Source organism: Pholcus phalangioides, unplaced genomic scaffold (genome assembly GCF_987345545.1).
Source record: "Pholcus phalangioides strain wild (caught in Gottingen) unplaced genomic scaffold, Ppha-v1.0 ptg000008l_1, whole genome shotgun sequence".
NCBI classification, from domain to species: domain Eukaryota; kingdom Metazoa; phylum Arthropoda; class Arachnida; order Araneae; family Pholcidae; genus Pholcus; species Pholcus phalangioides.
In genome coordinates, this window is record NW_028301601.1 from 6,188,461 (window position 1) to 6,213,753 (window position 25,293).

Consider the following 25,293-nt stretch of genomic DNA (forward strand, 5'->3'; position numbering starts at 1 on the left):
AGTCACAAAATATACATCCTGACACTATGACGTCACAGAATGAATCAAGTATAAGACGTACAAAAAAAAAGGTACACAAATTACACGGCACTGGGGAGAAAACTGTAATACGAGTATGAGGAAAGTAGAAAAAAAAAACCAGTGAAACGAAAGTAAAAAATTGCAAAAAATAATCTCTTTTGGCAATTGGCCGTTCAGCGAAGCGCAACGAAGACTCGTGGCTCGTGATTAGAGATTTCTTATATATTTTCTTTTTGGCTCTATTGAGACTCTCTCATATCCGGTGACCATTTCTCTATTCTCTTATGGAAGAAGAAACTCTCACTTGGGGCAGAATAAGGTACTGAAGGCTTGACCATTGAGAGAACAAGACCAAATGGTAATTTGGTAGCACAAGCTTCAAAGAAGAAAAAAGAAATCGTATTTTCTTCGAGAAAGAATAGGATTTTTCTTTTCTTTCTATTTTTCCGTGTGACGAGAGATAGATAGAGCAGCTCTATCTCTCTCTCTCTCTACCCGAGATGTTCATTGAGAAAAGATAGATTAGATATGGTTATACACAGTCTCCAGAAATAAAATAAAAACAGTAGGAATGAAAAAAAAAAATTCCCATATCCGGTCGATTCTGTCTAGCAATTGCGCGAATAGAAAATTATGGTTGAGAGGGTTATGCGCCAACTGGGCAAATTCTTCATTTGACGATATCCGTGTTTTCTGTTGTGTAAAAACAGTATGCAGAGGGGGGTGCGCAACCTTCGTGCAGGTCAAGTGCGGCCCGATAAAGTTTTTCACGCAGCCTGATAGAAAAGTATCGATATTCATTACATGATAAATACATAGGCAGATTATGGGAAATAAGGATTAATCACCAATTACCGTCAGGAAAAATTGTCAAAGGCAAGTAAAATTATCAATCATAGACAGCCAAGTGCGGGTTAAATGATCAAGTACAGTCGGCCACGCTTAATCCGAAAATCGGATACTCCCGCTTAAACGAATGAAACCCTCCGGCACCAAAATTTTTCCCCACGATGCTAAAGTTCCCCGCTTAATATTATAGTTTCAACGACTTTTTCCCCAGCTTAAGCGAATATTAAGCTTCAAACGCCAATTGTTAATATACACATTATGTTTTTATTGAATGAAACATTTGAAATTATTAGAAAGATATGTACTATATTAAGATAAATACATTTGAACGTAGGTATTGTGTGTGGCCTCCAAGTATTCAAGTTTTCCTCGATACATATATAGCTATTTTATTTTCGTTCTCCATTGAGCCAATAGTGAGCGTAAACTTTCCTAATGAAATGTAAAATGCTTAGGTATTGTAATCATTGTAATTAATTATAACTTCCATTTCATTTTTGACATCTGATTAATTCGAGAAGCTTTATTAACATTGATCCTTCAGTTTTTAATATGCAAACTATAGAATCGTTGTAAAATTTCAATTGAATTGTTTCCCAATGTAAAGTAGACAAGTAAAACTGTCAATTGTAGCCACAAAATTGTCAGAGGCATATGAGATAGATTTATTTGCACAAGAACACAGTTGAATACAAAAGAACCAGCGATTAATACCCATCATTCATGTTATACATACAATATCGACAAAATCATTAATTAATTTGACAAAGACAAAAAAAAATGTCTGATTCATGGAGGCGAGCGCGCAATTCACATAAACAAATGTTAATGAATAAAAAAAGTGAAACTTGATGATGATTATTATTATGTGAGTATCGTTGAGCTGGCAGAGGGGAGAAAGGGCTATTATATGCCCCGGCTGGTTCCCACTGCCATGTTTGGCAACATTTAACTCCAGGATTAAGAGGTCTTAAAATGTTACAAATAAATTTAGCCAAAAGAGAGAAAGGCTAGATTTTTTCTCAGTTTCCAGCTTTATTCATGACTTCATTCCAAACAAGGGGGAAAAAACATTAAAAAAATGATTAGAAGATCCAAAATAGATATTGAACATGTTTTGCGATATTTATATCAATTTTTTTAAGAGCGTTTCCATTGAGTAACCAGGTTTTTAAACGCTTCCTGAAAATTGAAAGGTTATTAAGATTTCTGAGACTGTTGTGTTGAAGTTGATCATTTTATCCATAAAAATTGTCAAAAGCAAATAAAGTTGCAAATTTTAGCCAAAATAATTGTCTAAGGCGAAGGCAAATGTAGTTCAAAATAATGCATATATTTGACAAATATGTGCATTTATATAACAAATATTGCATATATTTATATATTATATATATGTATATGACAAATATATACATATATGCTACTCTGGCACGACTACTTTCACAGCAGTCACGCGCTGACTAGCTGAATGTAAATCACAAATGCGTGTCAAACGGCGTGTACGTTTAAACAGCGTACGAATACCTACGACTAAACACTTGGAAGCAATCGATTATAGTTTGCACATCTGCGGGGCCACTGATGTGGTGCTCGCATTGAACTTGATCAACCTGCAAGCAAACTTGAGAAGTTTTCCTCTTAATTGTAGTTATAATTTGTAAATAATTATGTGTGAGTTTTTTCGCACTTTAAGCAAACCAATATTTTTGGGATACCTTTAGTCCGAACACCTGTACTTATATGGTGGTCAGAGTCACTGTTATGGAGCTCCAGACTTTGATACCTTCTGTTTGATGAATTGCATTTGTAAATTCCGAAAATTTGTTTAACGAACTTGGGATGTATAGTTTGAGTCTATGGTCGAAGATTTTGTAGAATTCAAAACTATTTTGGGGAAGATAAGTTTTAAGTTTGAGACTTCACCGAAGAACCTAATGTGAGAGGATGAATTTAGTGAGTGAGCGAAGATATACGTGAAAAAAAAAAAGGAAAAGCATAAATGAGAAATACAACTGATTAATGTTCATTTAATCTAGAGCCGCCCTTAGGGGGTGTGTGACAGGTGTGGTCGCACCGGGCGGGAAGCCCGTATTTACCGTAACAAAGTTTTTTTTTCTCCATAAATTCTGAATTTTCATCATTTTTGGATTCTGAACTGTCATCATTTTTTGGATTCTAAATTTTCATCAATTCTGGAATTCTGAACTGTCATCATTTTTTGGATTCTGAATTTTCATCATTTTTTGGATTCTGAATTTTCATCATTTTTTGGATTCTGAATTTTCATCATTTTTTGGATTCTGAATTTTCATCAATTCTGGAATTTTGAACTTCCATCAATTCTGGAATTTTGAACTTCCATCAATTCTGGAATTCTGAACTTCCATCAATTCTGGAATTCTGAACTTCCATCAATTCTGGAATTCTGAACTTCCATCAATTCTGGAATTCTGAACTTCCATCAATTCTGGAATTCTGAACTTCCATCAATTCTGGAATTCTGAACTTCCATCAATTCTGGAATTCTGAACTTCCATCAAAATTCTGGAGTTCTGATTTTTCATCATTTTTTGGATTCTGAATTTTCATCATTTTTTGGATTCTGAATTTTCATCATTTTTTGGATTCTGAATTTTCATCAATTCTGGAATTCTGAACTTTCATCAATTCTGGAATTCTGAACTTTCATCAATTCTGGAATTCTGAACTTTCATCAATTTTGAACTTCCATCAAAATTCTGGAGTTCTGATTTTTCATCATTTTTTGGATTTTGAATTTTCATCATTTTTTGGATTCTGCAATTTCATCAATTCTGCAATTCTGAACTTTCATCAATTCTGGAATCTTGAAACTTCAGTTTTTCTGATAGCCATGTTTTCTGGTTAGGTGGAAGAGAAATTGAAAATTTTCATAAATTCTGTAACTATTATTTTCATTTATTCTGAATTTTCATTCATTCTGGAATTCTGCGAATTTTCACCCATTCCGAAATTATTTCTATCATATATTCTGAATTTTAATGGGAACTGAGAAATTATTTCTTGCATTTTCATTCTGAATTTACATAATTTTCATTTCGTGAATTTTCGATCCCCCTCTCTCACAGAAGAAGAAAAATCAAGAGGTTAAGGGGATCCGAAAATATTTTATTTCAAAACGGCTGTGGCCCGGCGTCTGGTAAGGGCGGCTGTAATTTAATCAATACTATTTTGGAGCAAAAGGTATCACTATTAACAAAATTTGATTACCGCTGTTTTGATTAGGATAGATACCTAAACGCTGAGTGGATGTTTGAATATACCTGCATGTTTTTTAAGACAAATGAAGCTATGGTGGACATTTTTACTGAAAAAAAACAAAACAAAATGAAATCTTCCTATAAGCGAAATTACACTTTATTACCGTAAGTCTGTTTGCAATTCCCTGAAATTTGGCAATATTTTGGCACGACTTGTACAGCCTCCTCAATATTTTCTGTATCTCTCAGTACGCATCAAACTTTGGAAAATTGAGAATCTCTAGCATATACTAATATCCAATAGTGTTTTATTTTTTGTTAGTCACTAGATGTCACTAGTTATCACAACCATTTTCACTTTTCTGGCTTACTGGTAGATGACCTACTCGAGACAAAAACGTTCACTTTGTAGAACAATTAATTTTTTCATCTTTTTTGTGCATTAGTCGAAACATGCAACATGCAAATGTTCATCACAACAATTTTCATTCTCTTTCTGGCTTGCTGATAGATGGCATTACCCGTGTTAAACTATTTCACCCTGAAGAAGAAAAAAATCAATTAAAAGTGATTTAACCACTTTCATGACTTGCCCGTGTCAGACCAACACCATCTATAGCAGAAGGCCTCCACGTGAAGCTCGTGACGTCACTAGGCGGATGTATATGCCATCTTTACCCTTTTTTGCAGTCTATCCAATGGCCGCTGTGGTGGTCGAGAGGTCATAATGACGGTCTCGCATCGCGAGGATCCGGGTTCGAACCTCACCCTCGCCATAGTGGTGGTCGGCTGAAGTTGGTTTCCTGGGGTTCCCACCTTCGAGACGCAAATTCGAGCCGATTTCTCCATTAAAAAGTCCCGCCACAGAGAGCAACAGGCCTACAACGATTAATTATTCAATAATTACACTTCACTCATAGTTAGAAAAACTGGTGGCAGATGGCAGCACTATACGTAACAATCATTACGCAGAAACAAACTTCACGTCAGGTTTCACTACACGTACACGTACATTCCCGCATGTATCTGATATAGATGGTGGTAGTCAGACACCGGCATCCACGGTTCAAGAAACTGAACTGACTATGTAACCACGAGTGGAATGTCGTCATCCTAGGTCACACAAGACGCTCACCGAACCTCAAGGACGCTCCTGAAGCCGAGAGACGATCGGCGGGTGTTATATTCGACATTTCTAAATTGATCATTGTTATTTGGGCCCCCGATCGCCCTAAATCTATAATTACGTTTCGAAGTACGTGATATTGTTATATGGAGGATTGTTGAATCCTCCACTAATCAATTTACTTTCATTGCCATTTTTCGGAAGCGGCTCCATGTTACTTGCTATTTATTAAAATTTCCGGGCACATCCATCCTTCGGGCACACTTCGATATCTCTCTAAGAGATGTGAAGTGGGGTGCGTCAGCACCTCCTAGAGATAGAGCTATCTCTAGGAGGTGCTGGGTGCATAGGCGTTCGCACCTATTTCGTTCGCGAATATTTTTCAACTGGGGTTTTCCGTTTTCTCCTGCTAAATAACACTATAATCTCGGCTTGGGGGGGGGGGGGTTAGGAGCACTCCTCCCCCCCCCCCCTTTTTGCGTACGCCAATGGCTGGGTGTGTCCAGTCCTTCAATGTTCAATGTAATTGTCTGTTATTCCTAGTCACAGGCATATGAATAGATTGAAAAAATTTTTTAAAAACCTGACATTTTCTGTACAGACAAAAAAACCCATTGGGCATGTAGTTAATTGTTCATCCTTTCATCTTCCATCATCAGAGATATTCAGACTTGAATTCGGAGTTCCGTCTGGTCAGTCAGACACTTGACAGTGACTGTTCACAAGGATTCATTACATCCCTAAGGAAGGAGAAGAAAAAAAAAAGAGCAAAAAAAAAAAAAACAATCTCCATCAGGAAATGAGAAAGCGAGTTAAACACCTCTCGCAACGGTGAATTTACCTAAGGCCTAAGAGATATAGGCCCAATAATAATAAAAAAAAAGGCCTTCACTCACTCGCATGGGGCACAAAATGTTCTATCTCTGTCATCTCCATACAAATAATTACACAGAAAACTCACCCGACAAAAAAAGGCCTGCCTGACCAACGGGTGCACACCAGCACCTGCCCATATAACAATTTTCTTTGCCTTCTAGGCACTTCCACGCCCAGTGACTCTATATATCTGTCTGAAATCCCTCGACAGTTCTTGAAAAAAAGAAATAGCCAAGCCAAGCCTCTTACAACACCACCCCCGCGTATCCGGTGTTCGGGCCTTGATTATAGTACATCCTCAGCGTGAAATGGTTAAGGTTCGAAAAAGAAAAAAATTGGCGAGGATGGTTATAAAAACCCAAGACACTCTCCACGAACTGGACTCGAACCTTCCAAAGACTACTTTTTTTCAACATGACGTTTTTGTATTGGTCTTTTGTTCAGGTTTCACAGTTGTTTGAACGTCTAAAAACCGCACCGGAGCTGCCTCTAAACGCTTCTAATTTCCTTTCACGGATGGCGACACTCTCGGAAAATAAAGACACCGGATGGCGACACATAGACATAAAAAAAAGAATTTAATCTCTATATAAATTTTATTCAATTTTTTTTTTCTCTCTTTTTCTCTTTCTGGTGAAATTTCAATTTTATGGTCCAACGACTCCTCGATGCCATTTAAAATACTATCAATGAAGTTTCGGGTTTTGTTTTCATTTGGATTATCTTGTTTACGGATTATTTTTGTATACAGGGTGTCCTGTAAGTGGTGGTGGTAAAATTTCTTTATCTCGTCAACCGTCCGTCGTAGAGGTGTGGTTTCAGTTTAAAAAATGCTCGAAAGCCGTCCGGAAATTATCCTGTACCAATTTTGGGAGTGAAAATACAATGTGTAACAAAATAAAAAATTTAAATTTTTATACGGTCCCCGTTGTCTTCTAACTTCTAATCAGAAAGTTGTTGCAATGTCTCTCCTGAATCCAACAAAAAAATAAAAATCAAGTTTCTAAGTGCAATATTCACTGATATTCGAATTGAAAAATCGGAGAAAAGTTGGGAAAGGACAGGATAATTTAAGCGTTGTCCGTTAGTTTTTGCTGTTATTTCATAACTTTTCTCTGCTTTTTAATTCTATATAATATCCTGGCGAATATTGTTCCATTGTAGACAGGTTTTACAGTATCTTCGTTAGCCAAAGTATAACTGTATTTGCAATATATGAGTTTGAGTACCATCTGTCTTTCACAAAAGTCAATTAAAAAGAAAGAGGCAATTTTTTTTTCTTATTCAGCCACACTGAGAGCAACATTTCTCTGGCTATTCCTGAAGCTAAAAGATTAAACAAAAAACCAAAAAAATTTCCCTCTAAAATGACCAAAATGTTTCTGTTGTGAATCATTGAATTTTTTGAATTTCAGGCATAACTCTTAACTCTCTCAGGCATAAATCCATATTGACAATATATTTTTCTGGATTCCATTAAATAACATAAAAATTTGTCAATGTGCTCCCGATGAATAAATTACTCAAGTGCATAGCATACAAAATTATTCACATCTGAAATAACTTTGTAAATGACCATCTCTCAACAAAAGAAAAAATGCTTCAGCTTAAGTTACCTATAACTCGATCAGCTGTGGAAACACACCTTATATACAGATAAGACAATACAATTAGATCTTAATCGTTGAATTGTTTGTGGATGAAGAAATACTAAAAATGAACTACAATATAAAAATCTGTATGCGTGGGGAGATATCGAGTGCAGAAGTGAACGCACAATTATAAAATCCGTAGAATACCTGCGACGATTTTTAGTACACTTGATCAAATTGATTATTTGTTTGTCTCTGACATACTCTCGCAGTTCATTCAAGAAGACATCCTCGCGTACATTGAATGATTAAGTCTGTCACCATCAAATTCGTTTACATTTACAGCGCATTTCAAAGCATCTTCAAGATCATGTATGTACATTAGGCGTTAAAAATGAGGGGGAGGGAGGGGGGAAATGCGAACTTATACAGTTTTGTGAGTTCCACGTTTTTATGAAAAAAATTCACATTAAGGTTTCATCGACTATACTACTGAAAATTTAGAGGGAGGGAGGAAAATTTAGGGGATAGGGCTCCTCAGCAACATAAATGAATATTATCAAATTATCCTTGGTGATTTGAGTCCATGTTGCTTCCATTTTTATCGAACACTTCTTCAGTTCATCGAAAGTTGAAAAACGGAATTTTTTTTTTTTTATATTCCTTTTCAGCTATCAAACTTTTTACAATGTCTGAAGATAGAATTTCATTTTCGATCCTCTGCTTTTTGGATCCTCCCGTTGGCTTGTCTCTGTCAACAGGTATTTTGGCAGCCCAGGAAATATATGTGGTATCTCTCCATCCTTCAAATTTGGATGGGGCAACTTGGCGCTAAATTTTCGTCCCGTCTTTTCATCGTAAGCTTCAGTAGTATAGATTAAATCGATATAATCGAAGTGCAATTCACAAATCTATAAAAAAAAAAAATAATTTAGCATATTAGAAAAAACAATCTTTCATCGTTGTTTTCTGTATGATTCAAAGCACACTATTACTTCCACTCACACACACACAATTCATCTTTGATTTAGCAACAAATACTTAGTTCTTTATAAATATAAATTTACCATATAAATTTACTCCAGTTGGCGTTTAGCAATGTTATAGTATGAAGTATTTTTTGTGAATCATACTAACATAGCATATTAATTATTCAGATACCGAGAGACAGTTTTTAAAAAATATTTATCATGCATGGAACACTTTTTCGAAACATATTTTTCATATAAGTCATGAAATGTCGTTTACTTACTTAGATAAAAAAAACAGATTAGATTAAGCTGATTATTATTAAATTATAAATTATTGTTATTATAGATAAGTTACTATTATAGATATCATTATTATAGTTTAATTATTATTATTATTATAGATTAATTATTAAAGAGCACTAAAAAGTTTATAATTCCATGATATTCTGCAACTGATATAAAGCCCTACAATTCCAATTATTTATCGTGAATACAAATTTCTTTGAAATTCAATAAAAGTTACATAACATTAAAATCAGTTAAAAAACTGTTTTTACCATAAACAATAAAATACATCGACTTGATACACTTACTCTTGAACATTTTATAACAGTGAAGTCTTTCCTTGGTATAGCTGCCAGCCATTTTCTGAGATCGTCTTCGTTTTTGGGAAATCGGAAAATTTATACCTTCTGTACATTCTCGTGATTTCCCCGACAACTCGTTACGGAACATTTATAAGGCATCAGTAATTAAAATTTAACAGAAAAATAACATGAAAATAAATCTTAAAAATGTGAACACTATAAAACACAATAAAAATATTAATATCAACAGTGAAAATACCTGCCCCTCTCTTATCGTTATCTCGGTCTCGCTCTCACTCAGACTCCACCTGGCTACGTCACCAGTGCGTAGGCTTTCTTATACAAATACAACGCCACGACAGGCAAAATGCCCACCGAGGTGGATGAGAAAAAGATGCCCATAACAAACATGGATGCCATATATTTCAAAAATAAAGCAACCCAATTAAAAATGCAATTACACACAATATATATACATGATGAAATATTATACAGTGCCCATAAAGAATACTTATGGTTGTCTGTCTATGGTCTTATCTGGGGTGTTGGCTGTTGGTCACACGATAATTTATTTCACTAATTTTTTTTTCCCACGTGTAGTTTATGCTTAACTAAATATGATTGTATGAAAAATTGAATTTTGTGACCACTTTCCAGATTTTTTTTTAACTTAAATTTCTTCTAGAATGATCAGCAGCATGATTTGAAGCGACAGGGAGTTGCTCCAGACCAACTTAAACAGGATTGCAGCATGGGCAAATGAATGGAGTATGACGTTTAGCGTTGATAAGTGCACGGTCGCTCATTTTGGTTCGAACAACCCACGGTTCTCTTACGAGTTGAATGGTGTCACTATCCCGGATGCAACTAGGGTCACCGATTTAGGAATTCTCATTGTCGAGTGGCTTAGGTTTTCTGAACATTGTTCAGCGGTGGTCAAAAAAAGCGAATAGAATGCTTGGTCTCATTTTCAAAAAGGTCTCTTCGCGTTCTCCTAAAGTCATTCTTCCGCTTTTTCGAGTCTTAGTTCGTCCTGGACTGGAGTATGCTGTAAGGTTTTGGAGACCATGCCTACAGAGTGTCGTAGACTTGGTTGAAGGGGTGCAAAGAAGAGCTACGTGTGTCCTTATTGGCACACAGGGCTTGAGTTATGAAGAGAGACTTCATTTTTTGAATATGTTTACATTGGATGAACGTAGGTGTCGAGGAGATATGATTGAAGTGTTCAAAATTTTCAATGGGATAGATAGGATGGACCATGAACTCTTAGTACACCGCCAATCGACTGCTTTTAAAAGGGGACACCAGTATCGATTGGTGAGGGACAATGCAAGGTTATGGTGTCGCCGGGAATTTTTCTCTAATATGGTTGTTAATAAATGGAATAGCTTACCCCCGGAGGTAGTAAATTGTATCACAATTGACACGTTTAAAAAGAAATACGATAAACATGTTGGGGTAAATCGAGAAGCTTATCCATTCTCAGAATAAGACAACCATAAGTATTCTTTATGGGCGTTGTATAATATTTTATCATGTGTATATATTGTTTATAATTTGTGTGTAATTGCATTTTTAATTGGGTTGCTGTATTTTTGAAATATATGACATCCATATTTTTATGGGCATCTTTTTATCAGCCACCTCGTTGGCCATTTTGCCTGTTGTGGCGTTGTATTTGTATTTGTATTTGAAACATATTTGTTGCAATTGGAAGTTTCCTCTACGAGAGACTAACAGTTTATTAGTATAAACAGATTTTTTTATTTGGTTACATGCTGTATTTGCACTCTCAAAAGAGTAATTTTTTTCTCAACACCTTTTGAGTATTTTTTTAAACTGGAATCACACCTCTATGTATATTTATATATAAATCTGTTCACACTTTCAAAACTTTTGCAAGGTAATTTTTGAAAGGCATTTTCAGCATTTCTTGAATTGAAGCTATACCTCTACAACGGACGGTTGATGAGGTGAAGGCCGCATTAGCACTTTTAGGAACACCCTGTATAAAATAACGTAAAAATTTTACATTTGTTTTTAATTTTTGACGCTATTTTCTTGGGATCTACGGCAGCTGTGGTGTGTGGTGTCTTTTATAGTTTATAGTAATTGTTTTTATTTGATACGTGAAATTCAAAGTCGCCCTTACCCTACGCGGGACCCAGTGAGAAAATAATAGCTGGGCCAGAGGTGACTGGAAAATAATATTTTGTGGCCCTTTGATTTTTTTTTCTTCTGTGAGGGAGGGAGAATCGAAAATTTAGAAGATGAAAATCATGTGAATTTAGAATAAATGCAAGAAATAATTCCAGTTTCCATTAACATTCTGAATATATGACTGAAATAATTTCAGAATATATTATAGAAATAATTTGAGAACATATTATAGTAATAATTTGAGAACATATTATACATATTATAGTAATAATTTTAGAACATATACATATTATAGGAATAATTTTGGAACATATTATACATATTATAGGAATAATTTCAGAATTGGTGAAAATTCATAATAAATGAAAGTAATAGTTTTAGAAAAAATGAAAGAAATAGTTTCAAAATTGATGAAAGAAATAGTTTCAAAATTGATGAAAGAAATAGTTTCAAAATTGATGAAAGAAATAGTTTCAAAATTGATGAAAATTCAGAATTCCCAAAATGACGGAAGTTCATAATTTATGAACTTCTTTCTAGTCTTTTGATGAAAATTTAGATTTCCAGAATTGATGAAAATTCAGAAATTATTGCTACCGTAAGTGCAGGGGCTTCAGAAAACCCGGGACCCGGTTCTGTTCCTGCACCTGTCGCACACCCTCTAAGGGTGGCTAGTGACATTTACAGTTTCTGAAGAAAAAATATATCAAGATACAGTCGACGCCGTTTATTAGAAACACAGATAATTTTAACATTCTGGTATTGTTATCACTAGAGCCCGGATTATATGAAAATGCATATGTGCATATGCATTTGCATATTTTGGTATTTTTTAGCATTAATGCGTATAAATGCATAAAATCAAAGAATATTCAGTGTAAGTGCAAATTTTTGAAGGTTTATTTAAGCTCACCCAATTTTTTTAAATAATGTTTCACACATAAATATTTGTTCATAATATTTTCATAAGATCGGTTTTAATTAATACATATTTATAAAGTATTTTACGAATATTAACAATTTCATTGTAAGGCTATTTCCAGAGATATGTCAAAGTGTTACATTTTTTTAGAAACAGTGTCGAAATTCTTTTGTTACTGGTATTTTCGTTATTGTGCAACTACATCAAACTGCAAATTATAAAAATGCCTGAATAAAAAATATGTAGAAGTCATTTGCATATGCGGTATATATATATATATATACGTATATGGTATATATATATATATACGTATATGGTATATATATATATATATATACGTATATGGTATATATATATATATACGTATATGGTATATATATATATATACGTATATGGTATATATGAGGGGATAGTTTTTTGTAAATGAACGCGTATGTACTAAGAAATAGAAAAGATGCCTTTTAAAAATGCATCTGCTTTTTTTTGCATGGAGATTTTTTAATGCATATTTTCTAATTTTTTGTACATATTTCGGAATTTTTAACTTTATCAATATTTCTAGTGCATATTCTGAGGTGTTTAATGCATATTTTGGCATTTCAAGTACGCATTTTTCGTTTTAAGTGCTTATTTTTGCATCTTTAAGTGCTTATTTTTGCATTTTTAAGTGCTTATTTTTGCATTTTTAAGTGCTTATTTTTGCATTTTAAGTGCATATGTTTGCATTTTAAGTGCATATGTTTGCATTTTAAGTGCATATTTTTTCATTTATAAGTGCATATTTTTTCATTTATAAGTGCATATTTTGTCATTTATAAGTGCATATTTGCATATTTTTAGCATATTTTGCCACTTTTTTGGTGCGTGTAATCCGGGTTCTAGTTATCACTTTCGCAAAGAACGGAACGGACCGATATCATAACATGGGAAAAAATCCGTTTAAAGTTATCGGGACTTCGGATAATATCGTCTTTTTTTCCGTCGAAACTTTTATTTTTGCGCATTTTGAAGCTAAAGTTTAACCATTTAATTAATTTATTTTCCTGTTATTTATCTTTGCCAAGTTGCAAGACAACGTAGAAGGCAAATAGGTGTACACCTCCCCCCCCCCCCACCTTTCCCTAGTTGACAAACATTCCCGTACTTAATGCCGTAATCAGTCCACAGTATTTACTGTGATCCACGTGAGAAGCTGCTTCCTATAGTGAAGCCAAATGTATGACGTGAAAAAAGTCCTTTCCTTCCTTTCTTGGTCAGTTTCTTTCAGTTGACCTGATTTAAATTTATTTTTCCAAGAGGTTCTCTTTAAGGAATTTATAAAACATATTGTACATTACAAAATTTATTAATGCGTGGTATAAAACGTTATATACAGTAAAACCCCTTTTAACGGACGGTCCTCAGATGCGGTCAGCCCTCTTTTACGGCCAAATAATTATTTCTCCTTATATAATAAAAGTATGCATTTCAAATCTATGGTTAACGGTCAACCCTCTTTTACGGATGAATTTTGTGTCCCGTCCGTCGGTGTCCTGTATTAGACGGTCCCATTCTAACGCCCCCACAATGACTGAGTAACAAAAATGCAGGATTTTAACTCCAAGGGAAAAAAAGTCCCGTTTTAGAATGGAATTTTTTTTTTAAATGGAATGAATATATTATATTGGGGGAAAAAAACAAGGGTTTTACCAATACCCATTTACCATACGGCTCGTTCGACCAAACGTGATGTATGGTCACCGAACTTGAAAATGGGATTTTTTCCGGATATAGTTATAATTTGTGTATTGGAACCAGAAGCCCTGAGTCCCGATGTGATCACATTAAGCGGCGTGGACTGAAGTTGGAAATCGAACGATTCAAAATCACTCCAACTTACTACAACAATTGTTTTTTTCATGTCCTAACAACAATTTACACACTACCGGCGCATTATTGTCCGGTAGGTAGTTATTCGTGCTTTTGTACTTGGATTACAATGCAAGGTGCCACAGAAATGCGCCTTTTTTTACAGTGGTAAGAAAGGGGGAAGGGGAGACGATTATTGCGACCCACAAAGTGCATTGATTTCAATCCATTCTGATAAATGTGGAACGAAATTTAACGAGAAATAAGGGTCCAGAATAGCACATCATAGTTCAGAGGCGCTAATCCCATGGATTTTGTTTAGCCAAATCGAAAAATGTTGCACTTAATGCTTTCATTACCTGAAAGACTATTTAGTTGCAGCTCCTGGGTAGATAATCCGTTGTCTAGTCTGACAGTCCTTCCACTGTGATGCGCTCTGCACAGATATTGTACGCATGTTCTCCCCCACCTTCACATTTTCTAGCAGCGTCCCTAGGTCATGGCGGGGCTGACAGGGCTCCAGCCCTGGGGCCCGAAACAATTCTCATCATTTTTTGGATTTTTAACTCTTTAGCTCTATAAATTAACTATGCATGGGCCCGTGAAAAGTCTGGCCGTTGGTCCCGCAAGAGATTCCAGCCTAGGGGGCCCTGCTCTGGGATGTAGGGGCCATAGCTGTGATCTTTGGTGGCCCAAGGGACACATATTTTTCACTGGCCCTCTGTAGTGAATTAAAAGGTGAAAGGAAACATAATTAATAAAAATCGTTCCGGGGCTCTCGTGCTAGATCCCTCTCAGCCCCACTGTATTGGGGTGCATGATCTCATAGAGTACTGGTTCTAAACCTTCAAGAGCCCGGGGCGCACTTACAATATTTATTATTTGAACGATAGGCCTAAATTTATTGCCAAAAAAGTGCTTTTTTTATTGTAAATATTGTACCTAGTACATAGTTTGATAGTTTTTCTTCTGTGCTGATGTGAAGCTGTCTTGGGCCAGGGTGCCGAGGACACTGGACACTGTAGAGCCGCAAAGCTGTTTTCGAACAGCCACAAAATACCTCAGCCGTCCCTGCTCTTCTCGATCATTTCAATGAAAAAACTGTGACTAAATATTATTTCTTTTTTGTGCAGGTGTATGTACAAACGGCACAGCTCCAAGCGTCAGCTCCATCAACAGGATCCTCCGGAATCGAGCCGCTGAGCGAGCAGCGGCGGAATTCGCCCGTGCAGCTGGATACGGCCTCTACCACCCATACGCAGCGGCCGCTGCTTTCCCGTGGAGCGCTGCTGCAGCCGCCGCGGCAGCGGCTGGTACGCCTCACCTGTGGTCAGCGTTTCACTCGAGCTCTACGCCACTGACCAGCGGCTCGCCCGTCGAACCGGTCGCTGTGCCTGGTTTGAATGCGTTGCACGATCAAAGACAGAGTGGTATGTACCAATTTGACAAATAATGACTGTTAAAAATAATTATAAAAACCAATCACAGCCTGCAGATTAAATACTTCAAAATGATTGGTTGAGTCGCGAATATACCGTCATCGGTCAAAATCAGAAGAGCACCTTTGAGTCAACTCAAAGTCATTCTCATACTTACACACTCTTTGTCATTCTTTCACTCTTTTGATCACCTCGCAAGCTTGCACACTGTTTTTGTCAATCTCATGCTTACACAATCTCTAAAGGTAACACTTTTGGTTGCTCACTGACCTGTCACCTCCCTCTACAGGCAATTTTTTTGGTGTTACTCACATGCTTAAATATTATTTTTAATTACTCATATGGTGTCACAATCTATAGGTCATTCCTTCAATCACTCACTACCTGCCACACCCCTCTCTAGACAACTTCTTTAATCATTCGTATGCTTTCACAAACTCATCACACTTTTAGATGCTCACTGATCTGGCACCTCACACTTTAGACAACTTTTTTGGTCACTCATATGCAGAGGCGGATTTAACGGCGAAAGCACTGGGCGCGCGCCCGGGGCCCCGACTCCTAAAGGGCCCGAAAAACACAAACTTCACACTTTTATCTAATTTAAGGGGCCCAATATTTTCTTTTGCGCCCCGGGCCACGACCGACTTTAAACCGCTACTGCTCACATGCTTGACCATTGTTTTATCACTTATATGCTTTCGCAATCTATAGATCACACTTTTGGTTTCTTACTGTGACCTGGCATTCTCTAGACAAGTTTTTTGATCACTCGTTTGCTCCACAAACTCTAGGTTTACTTTTGGTCGCTCGCTGACCTGGTATATGCTCAAACTCAAATGAAAATCCTTTGAATGAAATGCATAATTAAAGGAAGTCGGCACATATCCCGCGTCTTTGAAATCTTTCATGTGCTCGTACTTTCAGTGCTTCGGTGAGCACCATGGGTGCTTTATCTTTCAGTTTTAGCAGTCGGGTACTAATTCAATTCGAAAATTACTTTTTTCATGTATTCTGAAATTATTTTTCACAATTCTGAAAATTGTTTCTTTTCTTTTCAACTCTAGAATTATTTTTCATCTCAGTTTTGGAATCATTTTCCTTTATTTATGGAAATTTTTCATTAATGTTGGAATTATGTCGTTCTTCTATCAATTCCAAATTCGCATCACGTCTAAATTTTCATTAATGTTTGTTCAAGGTTTATCATATTTTTAAAGAGGTCCAGATAGTTTCCAGCATTTCTCTGCACTCTGTAATAATGTCATGCAATGTAGAGATGAAAACTTCTCCCCAAAAATGCCTGGGTCACCGAAATCGTTAAGGTGCCCCCTCCCCCGAAACCAATGTTGCAGCATATGGATTTATAACGGGGTTGTGAATGGATTCGTATGATCCATCTCAAGAGCCCGACGACCCAATTGGATCGTCACCCATAGGTTAAGAAGCCCTGTTCTAGACAATTATGGACAACTTGCACTCGTTTAATTCGAGACTACATTTTTGACAAACCCCCATTTCGTATATCAAGATTATTTATACGAGTTTTGGGACCGCATTGGTCAAATCGAGAATTTGATATTAGATTATAGAAACTAGAGGTCGGTAGAGATATAGCGAGAGGCCTCAATCACCAAGGCAAAAAAAAAACATCGAGAGGAAATGACAAAACATTCCACCCCCAAAGAAGATATCTACACCATGTGATACCAGAAGCAGGTGGTAAAATTAAGTTTCGGAATCCGTTTTAGAGAAACACGATCGGCAACATTATAATAGTGTCGAACATTTCAGGGGGGGGGGATTCCAAAAAAATGTGGATAAAGACTATACAGAAAATATATATTATATATATTAAAAAATAATAAAGGTTCCGAGCGTGTAAAAGTTGTTGCCCCTGTGAGGTGAATCTCTTTTAATCATGCCGCCTAATGAAGCAATTAAAAATACATATAAAAGAAAAAACCCGATGATTTCGCCGCAAAGAATAAACAATTATATCCCACACAACTCAATTAGGCCTAATCTAGGCCTCCCTTAATAACCTCCCGATGTTAACGACTATCGCCTGTTAAAGTTAGACGATCTTTTGTTATCTTAATTCCGATGGTGAGGGATGTTGTGGGGGGACATATACAGAGGGCTTTTAATTAAGTTATTGCCCTCGGGGTGCCTTAAGATTTACATTAAGCGGGGAGCCGGCAATTCGTCTATATCTATACCTACCCTCCTCCCCCCAGTGACTGGTATCAAAGAAAGAGACGTGCCGCCGCCGCAGCCACAAATTCCCTTAAGAAACAAAAAAAAACTAAAATAAAGTGAGGTCTCGCAATAAAGAACTTTCGAGGTAAGAAAAGGTGGAAAAGCTCAGTTAAAACCGCCGCCATATTGCCTATAGTTGACTCGCAATGGCTAGTTTCGTGATACTAATGTTATATCTTTAGCTTCTTCTTCTCTTTTTTTTTTTTCGGGAAAGAGAAGGCGAATGCACGCCAACATCCAACAGGGCTCAATTCAATGAACTCGCTGTGATGATGATAATAATGATGCAATGGTAACATACATGAGATGAGAGTGGAAATGCCGAGCAGTCGTTCAATCGGAATTGCTCTATTAAGCTTTTTCTTTTTTGGTCAACCTGAACGCTAATCTCCGATAGCGTGTCTCCAAATGCCTCGTAACTTTTACGCGATGTTCGCCACTAACTGTCACTTGACTTGAAAGAGAACCTTGAAGGAAATCTTTTTCTTAGTTTTAAGGAGAAGAAAAAAAAAACCAAGTTCTCTCTGACGATCAGAATTTCGAGAATTTTCGATATGCAAGTGGAGAGAAGAAAAATTGGGGTGAAAAGCAGGGCTGGACGCAAATCTATTGCCCGACATGCCCGGGCATGTAGAAATTTCGACCGAGCGTACATTTTTATTCGCCCGACGCAGGCATAAACAAAAAATTTGAAGGGTCTCATACCTCTTAACATGGTGAAAATCTATGCTCTAATAAAAATACCCCCTATTTAACCATTGATTTATTTCATTTTTTTACACATGTTCCCGATTGTATGTGCTATCCTATGCCAGTATATAGCCAGTATATTTTGCATGTCTCGAATACCTTATTTTTTGTAAATTTTCAACAACAAAAAAATACATTAATACATTATCTTGTGCGCATGGTAAAATACCGTGACTTCAACGTAGTTGAATAAAAATTGATTCAAAATATATGAAAGAAACTGTTTAGTTTATGAAATGAAGCAAAAGATTGAGATTTTATTGGCTCAAATCTTAAAATTAAATCTTAGAATATAAATTTGAAATTTCTAAAATTTTTATATTTAAAATTTAATTTCAAATGGGAGTCGATGACTGGAAGAAAGAATGTACTATTGTACGAAAGGGTCAGTCCAAGTTATATTGTTACAGGGTTCTGCAGCAAAGAAGAGCAGGTGACACTTCCAAAGGGTTCTACAACAGCAGAATGTGACTGAAAGTGACATTTCAAGAGGGCTCTGTAGCTGCAAGGAACAATGCATATGGCTTTGCCAGGGAGTTTTGCATCCGGGGGGGAGGGGGGGGGCAGTGAAAGTAACATTTCAAGTGGGTTTTTCAGCAACGAATTGTAGTCGAAGTAAAACATATTAAATGGGTTCTGCAGTAGTAAAGAGCAGACGAAGCGACATTTCAGGAGCTTCCTGCATCAACGAAGGGCAGACAAAACTGATTTTTGAATAGGATTCTACAGCAGTGAAGCGCAATCGAAACATATATTTCAAGTGGGTTCTGCAGCAGCGATGCACATTCAAAGTGGCATTTCAAGAGGGTTCTGTTACAAAGATATCTAGAATAACAAGATATATACCCATATGAAAACTGTGAATAGTTAATGAAGTACATCTCTCTAGTCTGAATTCATTGTCGATTCATGCATTTCTCTAAATCGCAGCCATCATAATCATCGCGTTTCCAAATCGAAGATCCGAAATGTGGATCTTCTTGATGCATTTTATAGACTGGCTTGCGTGTGGGAATTTCAAAAAATAAACTCACGTGCATGGAAAAACAACTCATAATCATTCCACCTGACATTACGAACGAGATTATTATGAGAATGAGAATTCCCAGATGGTAAGCGGGTCACCCAATTTTTTGTTTTTCCTTTCATTTCCGACTGAGAATGAAAAAAAAACACACCTGAACGTAATATAGCAATCGTCGTTGTAACATAGACCTCTAATTGTAGGATGTCTTAATAATGACTTGAACAATAGACATTGAGGAACTTCGAAGAGAAATGATTGGTAGAAAGAGAATCACACACACACATGGATTACGATAGATGAGTGGGCGACATTCGGGTGGAAAATTGGAGAAGGAAAAACACCGAATTCTTAGTTGTTGACTTTGCTTCAGGACATATATATAAGGACACGTGTGTATCCATAATATATAAAGAAGTATGAATGTGCGTGTGCGTGTTATAGAAACCAACTGGAGACAGTAAATGGCGATTCAAACACTCCGGCTTTGCTCAAACACAAGGCTAAGATTGATGATATGTTTGCCTGTTTGCCAAAGACTCGCTATTCGTAACCAATAGCTACAGGAACGATATCATTTGAAGCCCGAGTTTCTTACTAGCTCATGTTATGAATTGAACATGAGAACCTATCGTTAGTGAAATTCTACTGAACATCCATTAAGATTTTTTTTTTTTTTACTTACTTACTTCGCTGCATGGTGTTTCTATTCAGGTTTATCGCTCGCTTCGATTTCCAATATTGAACGAAGGTTCAATTTGAACATCACTGAGTTTGCCTTGGTAATATTTCGCGGGAACTGAGAATAAAGAAATAGTGAATCTGCAGATATGTTTGACGCTTATATCGACTGAAGTTTTCACGCCCGTTGATAGCTCAACTACATCTATGCAGTAAATGTTTAGTCACGAAATGGCTGATGCCATTCAAATGAAATAGCACCTGATATTAGAAGTATTTCAGAGCTTAGTATTTTGATTTTAAAAAATGATAAAAAAAAATTATGTTCGATTATTTACATTTAATCGAAAAGCATAGTTGAGCGAATGTACCGAACACTCAAGGATATCGAATGTTTCGGGTTTAACATGTTCTGTTATAACGCATCTGAACCTAAATTCACATTTTTATCAAACATCCCGAATTAAACAATTATTTGGCCAAACATTTTCGAACTGAATGCTTAGATATAGAACATTTAAAGCTAGCCCTGAATGAGTTTGTGGTTATACAAATACATGTGGGCTATTCAAATTTGTTTTGTCATCCCTCCTGTCCTCTAGTCTAGTTTTCTTTAACGTAATTCTCAAATATACCATCCATTCGACTTGCGGCCCAACTCATGGACAACAACATCAGTGGTTCCAACTCAACTCCCCACCCACCAGAAAGCATATGGGCTAAACACATGTATCTATTGATCATCTGGCAGAACATTAACCAAGAATGCTCGTCAACCAATTTATGCCGAATTGACATTGTTAGCAAACATTCTAAGCTAAATGTATAATGGTACACAGGGAAAAGCGTGCTTTCAACAAGCATCTCTGAAATAAATGCATGCAGTAACTAAATATCTCGAGTCAAATGCTTTTTAATATCAAGCATCTACATCCACGCGTGCAGCTATCATCTAGAGCTGAACGCAAAATTGTGATCAAGTGTCAGAAGCTGAACTCAAAATGTTATCGAGCATTTGGAGTTGAAAATGCAATCTTATCAAGCATCTGGAGCTGAAAACACAATTAGCTCCATCTCGAGCATTTGCAGCTGGACATTAAACGTTGTCAGGAGAACGCAAAGGAGGCAGTGAAATCTCCAGTATATCTGGAGTAAATCGCAGTAAATCTGGAGTAAATCTAGAGTAGAACGCAAAGTGTTATCTAGCATCTGTCATTAAACGCACAATGTTATGGGGCATCTTGCGGCTGAACGCAAAATGTTATCAAGCATCGGTCGATAAACGCAATATTTTATCAACCATCGGTCGATAAACATAATATGTTACAGAGAGCATCTTGCAGTTCAGCAGGATATTATCAAACGCAAAATATTATCATAACGCAAAATGTTATCAAACGTCTGGAACTAAACGCACAGTATTATCAAGCATTTGAAGCTGAACTCAAAATGTTATCGAGCATCTGGAGCTAAATGCAAGATATCAAGAAAATATTTATTTTCTGGATGTTATGCTGAGGTGCCATCTATCTCTCTCTGAATGCAAGATATTATCGAGTATCGAGAATGTAATATGAAGTTTGTGATCCTGTGTGTGTGTGAAAACTACTTTGCTGAATGAAAACCATTATAAAACATTTGGAGTAGAGCTCATTTTTCTTTCAAACATCTTGAACTCAGCTCATAGAGCTATCAACAATTTTCAGAAAATCTCATAAATTTTTCAGAAAAATTGAGGTGAATGAATTCCATCTGGAGCTGAATGAAAAATATATCCTTTGCCATGAATAAAAATTTATATATTAGAAAGAGCGTAGTTTTATAAAAATATTTGGGTTATATATGAGTGTGCAGTAAGTAACTTTAAATTTGAAATTTCTTCTGGACGCAGTACATTCGGCATGAAATCCTGGGGAAAGGTCTTAATTTATATGCTTCACTCAAAAATTTTCAAAATTATGCTAATCCAGATGTATCATCAAATGTATATTCCGAATTCTATACGTAAAAACTGAATTTAAGATATTTTCAGCTATCGTTATGTGTGAAAATGTCGAATTATGCCTCACGTAATTGAATTATGAAAAATGATTTTGTTTCATTCCTACAGTAGACAAGGATATCGACGATGGTGCGAGTTCGGATTCTGGAGATAGACCGAAATTCCGACGGAACCGGACGACTTTCAGTCCTGAACAACTTGAAGTCCTTGAAGAAGAGTTCGAGAAAACTCATTATCCATGCGTGAGCACGAGAGAGCGCCTTGCAGCTAAGACTAACCTTTCTGAAGCTAGAGTTCAGGTAAATAAATGTTACTATTGATCTATCTTTGAATTGAAGAGATTGATCTTGTTCATCCCAAACGAAGGCTGAAATTGAATATGTGTGAAAATTTCAAAGTACTTATCAGTAAAATCTATGTGAAAATAAATGTATGGAGAAACTTTTCAATGACACTAATTTTGCGTTCGAATTGGAAGTGAATCGCGCTGTTAGTCATGTTTCTTCCCTGGACATGATCGTGATGGGCAGCCGCGCATCGATCGATCGATCAAGTAGTAAGCATGTCCAGACTCAAACGCACACGGTCATTTACAAACTATTGCCGAGAAAAGAGCGGCCATTTTCGGTTGACAATTTCCAAACCCTCTAATAATGTTTCCTTTCGCCTTCATTCGTTGTGTTTTTCTTTTTGCTCCTTGTACCTGCTTCGCCATCACGTGGACGGAACAAAAAACGTAAACTGAATCTACCTATATCATTTTGTTCATTTCACCCTCAAACCCTTCTATTATCTCAGCATGGTCTATTCATCTTTTAATGTCCTTTCAGTTTCCGTTGGTTGAAAAAGGAGGAGAAGGTGAGTTACAAGAGAGTATCTGGTAGAGTAGTAATGCATAGAATGAGGGGGAACCGATCATTATTAATGCTTGGTAATGATCAAACATACACTACAATGCACACACACCCCAACATGCGCAACTTTCAACGTATTAGTAGTGTTCGCGAATATCATACGCCATCATCAACAGCCTCTGTCCGCCATTTTTTATGGGGGTCATTACTGTGGGCGTGCACAGTGCTACTGTATCTCCCACTCACAATATACCACCGCAGTCACGTGATGATAATCGGATATGCTTTGATTGGTTGTCACCATGGTTACCTCACTTTGTGTTGCCACGCGCGGTACATCAAACTTATACATGTATATTTTCCTACTTTATTTATTATTAATATTATTTTTTTTCTTCTCTTCTTTCTGATACGTTCTTTAATGACTCCCGCGATTACCACGAACTAGAACCTGATGATGGGAAAAAAAAAAAGTGGATTGCCGGTAGTATATGGGCGTTGAGAAAGGACGGGGAAGGGGGTGATGGTAACGATATAAAACTGTGGAAATTTATATGAAAGTACTGAGGAATGGGTGTGACGTATAACATGCATCAGAGCGACCATGCGCATATTTACTTGCCCCGCTTTGAATGGCGGATAAAAAGGAAAGAGAAACAAACGTATAGGTTTTTATTGTACAGGGTTAACTCACCCTATGTTATTAACTGCGTACACTGAGAGACATAAAAGCTTTTTATTTTCCTTATTTCATTTTTTCCGACAAAAAAAGGAAATGTATAATGAGTTTATAAACGCATAAAAGCCCAAAAAAAACCTTAACGCTGGTAAAGCTCTTTGTTGCCACACAAATAAAAATTGGCCTTATTTACTCTTTATTCTCTGTAATAAATTCTATTTTTTTTTCATTATTAATAAGAAATACATGATGCATCTGAGTACAAAACGCACACAGAAAATATCTTTTTTCCCCCTTCTGTAATGTTAATAAAGGAATGAAAAGGAATAGTTAAAAATCCATTATCTACTAAAGAAATGAGAGACCTCTCTTGGATGGAAATCTTAATTCAAATCCTACCTTCATCGTTGAAGAAATGCTAGAGATGGAGTTCGAAGGACAAATTTTTCAACATAATTTAATGAAAAATTTATTAACAAATAAATAGCTTTTTCATATTTCTATCGATCCCCTTCAATGAAACACACTCAGTATATTACTATCAATCATTCAATTTCAAAGTCATTTTGCTTCAGAAAAAAAAGTGTCTCAGCGTTTGGCATTGTCAGCACTGCACCATAGAAGAATACAGTAAGATCGACTCTATTGATCTCCCACATTTATTAAAATCATTGTGTTATTGAGGGAAGTGGGCATTCACTGCCCCCCCCCCCGCTCCTTCCATTAAGCATAACTTCAGTGATAAGCCTTCTCCCAACACACTGCTTTCAGTTTTTACATCTAAATACATTCTCCATCAAGACGTTCCAGTCGCACGTATACTGCTAATAATTTAAATATAAAACCACTCTTCCACTAAAAACATCATCATATATCTGATGTTATCTAAATGCGCCAAAAATATCAGCACGAATCCGAACACATTCTGATATCAATCTAATCTGAACGGGTTCTGCCGCAAAATATTTCAGCATATCGCCATCAATCGAGTCTGATCGTAGTCTGTGCTATCGAAAAAAAGTTCAGCAGATTGCCGTCAATCGAATCTGAACACATTCTGTCATAAAATATATTTGAGCCAATCCCCACCAACGTTTTCAATTTATATACACATTTTGTGCGCTGAAAATACGTGAACATACTGATATCAATCACTCAAACCTATTCTGCAATCAAAAGCGTCAACATATTGCTATCAGTCCTTCAAAGCAAAGCACACGCTGATATAAAGCAGGTTCTAACAAAACCGTTGTAAAGCTTTTGGGCAATCACATGTTACTGATTGCTACCACAATATCTCGATTTTAACACTTCCTACATCGAAACATTTGACGATGTACTTTGACCTTTGAAGACCAAACACACCCCGCTTCCCATCTCATTGAGATATCGAAGCGTTCCCGAAGGATGA

At 36.4% G+C, this 25,293-nt stretch overlaps 1 protein-coding gene across 2 annotated transcripts in view; it reads left to right on the forward strand.

Annotated features, from left to right (window-relative positions):
• Nucleotides 1-25,293, forward strand: part of LOC149083554 (paired box protein Pax-6-like) — a 232,089-nt gene that overhangs the window by 197,787 nt on the left and 9,009 nt on the right. For both annotated transcript variants that reach the window (XM_089234073.1, XM_089234074.1), the window contains 2 exons: nt 15,325-15,621; nt 22,458-22,648. In XM_089234073.1, coding sequence (XP_089090199.1) covers nt 15,325-15,621; nt 22,458-22,648 — 488 coding nt within the window. The remainder of the gene's footprint in view (nt 1-15,324; nt 15,622-22,457; nt 22,649-25,293) is intronic.